This window comes from Leptonychotes weddellii, unplaced genomic scaffold, assembly GCF_054177405.1.
Source record: "Leptonychotes weddellii isolate Sample4059 unplaced genomic scaffold, ASM5417740v2 HiC_scaffold_3719, whole genome shotgun sequence".
In the NCBI taxonomy this organism is placed as follows: Eukaryota; Metazoa; Chordata; class Mammalia; order Carnivora; family Phocidae; genus Leptonychotes; species Leptonychotes weddellii.
Window position 1 is genome coordinate 1 of NW_027974561.1, and position 8,655 is coordinate 8,655.

Here is an 8,655-nt window from a genome sequence, read left to right on the forward strand (position 1 = left end):
GCTGAGCAGGGAGCCAGATGTAGGACTCGATCCCAGGACTCCAGGATCATGACCTGAGCTGAAGGCAGTTGCTCAACCAACTGAGCCACCCAGGCGCCCGTGGATTTTGCATTTCTAAAAAATGCATTTGCACACAAATTCATTGACTTCACATAAAATTCACCTATATTATAGAGTTGTGAAGTCAATGAATTTGTGTGCAAATGCACTTTTCACATGTATACCATATTCTATGGTATACATGTAAATTTGTGTTTACATTTTTGTGCAAATGCACTTTTTACATGTATACCATATTCTATGAGGCCAGTATTTCCCTTACACCAAAACCAGACAAAGACATTACAAGGAAAGAAAACTATGGGCTGATACCCCTTATGAATAAAGATGCAAAAAATCCTTAACAAAATTTTAGTAATCTAAACTAGCACATATAGAAAGGATTACACATCATGACCAAGTGGGATTTACCCAGGAATGAAAGGTTGGTTTAACACTTGAAAATCAATGACTATAATACATCATATTAACAGAAGTTTAAAAAACCATTAATCATCCCCATAGACATGGAAAAAGCATTTCACAAAATCCAAAACGCTTCACAATAAAAACTACAACAAACTAGGAATAGAAGGGAGCTTCTCAACCTGATAAAAGCATCTATGAAAACTTGCAGCTAACATCATACTTGATGCGAAAAGGCTGAAGGCTCTCCCGCCTAAGTAAGACAAGCATGTCTGCTTTCTCCACTTGTACTTAACATTGTGCTAGAGATTCTAGCCAGGGAAATTGTGCAAGAAAAAGAAATACAAGGTACCCTTGTTGGTAAGGAAGAAGTAACACTACCCCTTTGCAGATGACATGATCTTGTATAAAGAAAATCCTAAGCAACCCACTAAAAAACTATTAGTGCTAATATATGAGTTCTAGCAAGGTTTCAGGCTACAAGATCAATGTACAATATACAAAAAAGTCAGCAGTATTTCTATACACTAGCAAAGAATACTCCAAACATGAAATTAAGAAAACAACTTCATGTATAACAGTGCTAACAAATTTCGAAAAGTAGTTTAAGACCTGTATATTAAAAATGACAAAACATCATTGAAATACATTACAGATGACCTAACTAAATCTATGGGTTATCCTTCATGGATCAGAAGATTTAATATAGTTAAGAACAATATTAACTGAACTCCAGATTCAATGTAATCCCTAACAAAATCCCAGCTGGCTGTTTTTTTTTTTTCCAGAAATTAACAAACTTATCCTAAGATTTACACAGAAAAACAAGAAACCCAGGATAGCCAAAACAATCTTTCAAAGTTGGAGAACCCAGACTTCCTGATTTCAAAATTTACTACAAAGCTGTACTAATCAAGACAGTGTAGCATTAGCAAAGGATAAACATATAGATCAAAGGAATAAAATTAAAGGTTTAGAAATTAATCTTTACATGCATGACCAACTGATTTACACCAAGGGTGCCAAGGCAGTTCACTGAGGGAAAGAATGGTCTTTTCAACAAATGGTGTTAGGATGACTGGATATCCACACACAAAAGAATGAAGTTGGACCTCAACCTCACACCATACAGACATATGAACTTTAAATACATTTAGAGGGCGCCTGGGTGGCTCAGTTGGTTAAGCGACTGCCTTCGGCTCAGGTCATGATCCTGGAGTCCAGGGATCGAGTCCCACATCGGGCTCCCTGCTCGGCAGGGAGTCTGCTTCTCCCTCTGACCCTCCTCCCTCTCATGCTCTCTGTCTCTCATTCTCTCTGTCTCAAATAAAAAAAAAAAATTAAAAAAAAAAAAATAAATAAATACATTTAGAGACCTAAATGTAAGGGCTAAAACTATAAAGCTTTTAGAAGAAAACATAGTGAATCGTTGTGACCCTGGATAAGTCAACGGTTCATTAGATACAACACCAAAAGCACAAGTGACAAAAGAAAAATAGATAAAATGGACTACATCAAAATAAAATTTTGTGCTGTCAATGATAGCACCCAGGAGGTAAAGAGGTGATTCACAGAATGGGAGAAAATATTTGCAAGTCATATACCTTATAAAGGATTTGCATCTGGAATATATAATGAACTCTTATAACTCAGTAATAAAAAGGCAATCCAATTTTTTTAAATGGGTAAAGGATTTCAATAGATATTTCTTCAAAGAAGATATACAGATGATCAACATGAAAAGATGCTCAACATTATCAGTCATTAGGAAAATGAAATCAAAATCACAATGAGACACCACTTTAGACCCATGAGGATGGCTATAATCAAGAAGACAGACAATTACAGGTGTGAAGGAGGATGTGGAAAAAAGTAGAACCCTCATACATTGCTGGTAGAAATGTAAAATGGCGCAGCCACTGCAGAAAACAGTTTGGTAGTTCCTCAAACTATTAAACACACAGAGCCAATGACCCAGCAATCCCACTCCTGGGTATATACCCCCAGAAAATTAAAAAAAGTATGTCCACAGAAGAAGTTGTGCAAGAATGTTTACAGCAAACATTATTCACAACAGGCAAAAAGTGGGAACCAAAATGTTCCCCACCTGATGAATATAAGTAAAATGCTGACTAGTCACACAATGGACTATTATTTGGCAACAAAAAGGAAGTGAAGGACTGGTATGTGCCACAACATGGATGAACTCTGAAAACATGACGCTACATAAAATTAGTCAACCACAAAAGGCCACATATTATATGGTCCCATTTATATGAAATGTCCAGAATAGGCAAATCTGTGGAGACAGAAGACAGACTGCTGGGAGGAATGAGGAATCAGTGTTGACAGGAACTGGGTTTCTTATCTGGTGAAAACAATGTTCCAAAATTATAATGTGGTAATGGCTACATGACTGTGAATATTCTAAACAGTACTGAAATGGATACCTTAAATGGATGGATTACCGGGTGTCTTAGTTTTATCTCAATAAAGCTGTTAAAAAAAAAGCAATGAATGCATATTTCAAGTTACCAATTCCGTACCTTTTGTTGGCTTCCTTGAGTGCAGTTTCAAGCTTCTCCGCCTTCTGGCTTTCTTCCCTTAGACAAAGAAGGAGCTGGCTCACAGTTAATTTCTCAAATTCCAAATAATTCCTGGAGCTTTCTGTAGATTTGTTCCTACATCAAGAACAGAATAAAGATAAAAAGGTTTTCATCACGAAACACAAATGTCAAAGGGTCTACGAACGTAACTGGCACCAACATAAAGGAAATGCTTCCCAGAACACTCTCCAAATAATTCTCATTTACAGGCCAAACGCAGCTGGTCATGCGACCACCAGGCTCACACTCCTCCACGCTCTCCGGGGAGAGGGGCGGGGGCTCTCCGGTAGGCTCCCCTTGCACTATACATGCTCGCTTCCTCCAAACAGCCAGTGTGCCCACAACATCAGACCCCAGGACCCCCGGGAACAGAGGTGGCCCTGGTTTCCAGTGCTCGGCCTCCCCAGAGAACTAGTCTCAAAGAGGACCAGTCATACAAAGTACATGAACACGCGTGCTGCCTGGCAACATGCGGACCGCCAGCCTTTCTTCAACTTGATATTCTCAAGTCAAGAGAAGAAAGCACTTTTTGTTTCTGATTTCAAATCATTACAGCAGAGAAATGTAGGCACCGCTGGTATGTGAAATATTTTCCCTGATTTTGAAATCTGATTATACCGAGAAGGGGTGGGATGGCAAACAAAACCAGGACCACTGGTACGGCAGCTACACTTCCCGGGTGACCGCACTGATGCTCATGTCCAAGGTCACACGTCTCATAAACAGCTGGGATTAAATCCCAGTTCCCGACTCCGACCTCTGCACCCAGAAATCAATCTCTGACTCCTTAACACACCTTCAAACGAGGTAAGAAAGCTGTTATTAAAACATTAACTGTGGCTCGGGGCTCCTGCCTGGCTCAGTCAGAGGAGTGTGTGTCTCTTCATCTCGGGGTCATGAGTTCGAGCCCCATGTCGGGTGTAGAGATTACTTAAAAATAAGATCTTAAAAAAAAACACCAACCAACCAACCTGTGGCTTAAAAGAGGAAGTGGTTTTAGCAGGTGGATATAAATGAGGAGGAAGTGGCTTGGAAATTTCAAACAGGGCCTTCTTCCTTCCCACCACTTCCAGAAAAGTCTTTCGATATTAATAAAACAGTCGGGGGGAAAGCCGAGGGACTGCTAACTAAGCAAAGTGCAACTTTCACTTATGCCCTGTTTGATGAAAGAATATTATCTAACACTTATTTTCTCCCTGATGCAAGGGCTTGGGAGCATAATTGGGAAAAAAGAAAACTGCCCATTTTCATGTTTTATAAGTACATTCGTCATGTTACAGAAAAAAAGGTATTTAAAGCCTATGACAGAAGAGATTCCTAGAGAAATTTTCCGGTAATAACAGTCTCTTTCAAATAGACTGACCCAGCAGTAACCTGTGTACAGGGTTCCGGGTGAGAGTCTCGAATGCCCAGCTCCTCTGCCATCTCTTCTGCCAAGCCCCTCGTCCCCCTGCCCCACACACCGCCATTTAAGATGTCTGCTTCCTAATGTCTACTTGGAACAGGTCAACTTGAGACTCCACAGGTAAGACTTCTGGCCACTGGGTAAGACAGTGACTCAGAGCACTCCCAGTCCTCACTAGAGGAGATTACCCAGGATCAGTCACCTGGGCTTATCCTCGGGAATGAGCAGGAAAGACAAAATGATAACATCCCACTTATCGGGCTTGACAGCCCAGGCCAGGTCAAACTCTACCGGTAAACAAATTAGCAAGCCTGAGTCTTTTGATTAAGAACAAGTTTGTCTTCACTTCTCATCTTATGGGAGATGAAACACCTCTAAACAGAGTGGGGAGGGTTGAGTTTGTCTACAGAGGCGCCACATGCTGTTTTTATTCTCTGCTAGCCTGGGCTACAACACTAAATCCCATTCAAACCGGACGGTCTTAAAAGGTGCTGGCATGGGGCGCCTGGGTGGCTCAGTCGTTAAGCGCCTGCCTTCGGCTCAGGTCATGATCCCAGCGTCGTGGGATCGGGCCCCGCGTTGGGCTCCCTGCTCCTCGGGAAGCCTGCTTCTCCCTTTCCCACTCCCCCTGCTTGTGTTCCTGCTCTCTCTCTCTCTGTCAAATAAATAAATAAAATCTTTAAAAAAAAAAAAAAAAAGGTGCTGGCTTAAGTTAGCAAGAATCGACTTTTGCAGCCCAGGATGTTTGACCTCCCCGCGGCGAGCTGCAAGCGACAAGACTGCCCGACAGGTGTCTCCGCCGGCCCTAGCCCGTCTTCACATACGTGTCAATGGAATCAGTTCTTGCGGGCCCAGGACTCGTCTTGATTTCTCTCACCGCCACATCTGCTTCTCCTTCCTATAAAGGCAGAAATGAAAGGGCTTTACCATGATAATGTCCACAAGACAAATTCTTTATCAAAAGAGAAAAAGGGGGTGCCTGGGTGGCTCAGTCGTTGAGCGTCTGCCTTCGGCTCAGGTCATGGTCCCAGGGTCCTGGGATCGAGCCCCGCATCGGGCTCCCTGCTCCGCGGGGAGCCTGCTTCTCCCTCTCCCACTCCCCCTGCATGTGTTCCCTCTCTCGCTGTGTCTCTCTCTGTCAAATAAATAAATAAAATCTTAAAAAAAGAGAGAGAGAGAAAAAGACAGTAAGATCATGGATCTGGATGACCTGCAACCCAAGGAAGCTACTGACATTTAAATGGGAGATGTTTCAATGAGGTCACTGAAATGGAATGGGAATTTAGCCTTCCCTCACCCTGCGCACCCTGTCAGGATTATAAATATCTAGGCCAAGGCGTGAAGATTGGTCTCTCATCCAGAACAGCCAACCTGACCCCAAACATATGAAAACTTATCTCCTCCTTCTCCTTGGCAGCTCATTCCCTTCTCTCCCAAGTGAAGGTCACATGCAGCTAGTGCCGCCTCCACACACCTTCCCTGCACAGGCCTTTAAAATGCAAAACGTCAGAACTTGCTGAAGCAATGTTGAAAAAGAGGCTGCTTTCTGTAGGCAGAGCTCACAAAGCACAAAGTTAGCTCCTAGCAGAAATTTGTATACATCGTGGGCCCCTTAAGGGAACAAGAAGTCCAAGACCAGTTAAATGATATGAAAGACATTAATATTCCAATGAGCTAGCGGGAAAATCTTCCAAAAACGCATGGACAGAGATGGTTCTAGATAATTCTGATCATGTACATTTTTCCTAAATCTTGGGCAGTGTTTTCCAGTTCACAGAAGCAAGGCAAGAAAAGCATGTTTACACTAAAAATAACTGTCACTCATCGGATCAGTGAAGGAGCAGATTATGTTAACCATTCACCCCAAAGGAAGAAGCCTCTTTTGGAAACTTCTCATACGCTCCTTGGCCTTCCTGAATTTTGCCAGGTATTTGCAGAAGGTGAAAGCTGTTTGATCAAACCTGCGTTTCATAATCTTTGGTCATCTGCAGAGAGGGTACTCTGGCAAAGTGTGCTTTCCATTTGGTATTTTAATTCTCCTGATTTCGGCTGCTATGAATGCACCCAAAGATTTATTAGGGAGCATGGGTGGCAAAGTTCCTACTTTGCCATTTCCCCATCCTACTACTCTTCAGTGCAGCAAACGTACTGGAAAGTCACATGCGAATAATTCCAACATGCCCAGGAGTTCAGCTTTTTATAAGCTCCCCACGCATTGTCTACAAGGTCCACTTTCCTCTCTCAGAGACACCATCTCTTTTCCTGTGTCATATGTACGGTCTGACAAAGCTAAAATGCCAGTGTGTATCACAGAAGATCTTATCCTTGTGTGTTTTTCTCCCTCACTATTCAGTGTCTTTGAGCAGCAACGAAGGAGAGGCCCCTCTGTGCTCATCTACCTGCCCTGCTCTTGAGCAGGACCGCCCGCACACCCAGATATGGCCCCAACAGATGCTCCTCATGTGCTCAGGAACGGGCCACCACACGCTACTTCACTGAGCTCACTTCATTTTCAGTTCCACATAAACGTGTCAGACACCGGGGGCTTCACACTCAGCTCCTGGAGGTGCCCAGGCAGCTGCTGTTAGACGTGGGGGCAAAGCCAAGGTCAACCCTCAACCACAACCCCAGCGTCTCTGCCCTTTCTTTTCTTCACTGCCCAACCAAGGTTCCTTGTAAGGCTTGTTTGAAAAGAGGGTTCTATTATTAAAAAGTGTTTTAAAGCCATCAGTTTACCGCATTTGCTCATGAGTCTGCTCACCTAAGTGCAGTGCTGGACACAGCTAAGGACCTGGCCTGAAAAAGTTTATGTTTCGGGCACCTGGGTGGCTCAGTCAGTTAAGCGTCTGCCTTCGGCTCAGGTCATGATCCCAGGGTCCTGGGATCGAGCCCCGCATCGGGCTCCTTGCTCAGCGGGAAGCCTGCTTCTCCCTCTCCCGCTCCCCCTGCTTGTGTTCCCTCTCTCGCTGTCTCTCCCTGTCAAATAAAATCTTTAAAAAAAAAAGTTTATGTTTCTGTTTTGGTTTTTTAGATCACAAAATGTCTGATTTGTCAGTACCTATGGGAAGAGGGGGAAAAAAGCCCTATCTCTTTTGTCATAAAAGGTAATCAATAGTCTTCCATTTCAGCCATGATAACCCTCATGAGTATTATATATATATATATGTATATATATATTTTTTTTATTTTTTGAGAGCGAGACAGAGAGAGCGCGTGTGCGTGAGCAGGGGTAGGAGCAGAGGGAGAGAGAGAATCCCAAGCAGGCTCCATGCTCCAAGCAGGATCTCACGACCCTAAGATCGTGACCTGAGCTGAAATCAAGAGTCAGACACTTAACTGGCTGAGCCACTCAAGCGCCCCTAGGATTATGTCATACTTAAAAACAAGAGTCAATTTATCTTGGTGATATCGATGCTGAAACTCCCCTCCTCCCCCCACCCCCCAGTTTGGCTTCCGTGTGTTGAAAAGACATAGTGGTAATCTAGGTGTCTAGGTGAGGTTTTGTAATTTGCTTAAAACTAAATCAAAACCAGGACACTCACAGCTATCCTGATTTCAACAAAGGAGTCTTCAGGGGGGCCACCCGAGTTCAGCTTGAGCTGGAGTTCTGACACAATCCCCAGCAGATCTGCCTTTTCAGCTTGGAGATAGGCCACCTGGGTCTTCAGCTGTTCCAGTTCCTGGTCTGCTTCTGCCCTGGGCACTCTGGAGTCCCCAGTGGGGTCCTGGAAATGACGAGAAACAAGGTGAATCAGTGAACCAAACTCACACCTGGTCATCAAACCGAAGTGTCCCCACACCCACTGGCAAGGCAGCTATGCTTTATGGTAGGAAAATTCTAGCCTTCTCTTGGGGATATATTTTGATGTAACACTTCAAATGGAAGACTTTACATTATTATATTCAAACAATAGAAACTTAAAATAACCTCATGACAAGAAAGAAAGTCTTCCTCAGCACATGGGATAATCTGATATGAAAATAACCAATCAGACTTTGACAGTGGTAGACTGGTAAATTGTCGTCCAAAACCTCAGAAAATAGGGACAAAAAGCTCACCTTTTTTTTTCCTCCCACAAAGGCAGACCTACCCTTACTTTCCCCATATTTGTCATGTACTGTTTGAAGCCAAAGCACCAAGACATTTCATTACTTGATACGTGAATGGCAAAGGACAAC

At 43.2% G+C, this 8,655-nt stretch overlaps 1 protein-coding gene across 1 annotated transcript; it reads right to left on the bottom strand.

Annotated features, from left to right (window-relative positions):
- Window positions 1–2,932: 2,932 nt before the first annotated feature.
- On the bottom strand, window positions 2,933–8,270 carry LOC102744000 (optineurin-like). The gene is made up of 3 exons (XM_031022231.2): window positions 8,019–8,270; window positions 5,301–5,374; window positions 2,933–3,146 (listed from the first exon to the last, which is right to left on the bottom strand). The coding sequence occupies exons 1-3, from the start codon at window positions 8,253–8,255 to the stop codon at window positions 2,948–2,950; spliced, it is 510 nt and encodes a 169-aa protein (XP_030878091.2). The 5' UTR covers window positions 8,256–8,270; the 3' UTR covers window positions 2,933–2,947.
- Window positions 8,271–8,655: the final 385 nt, after the last annotated feature.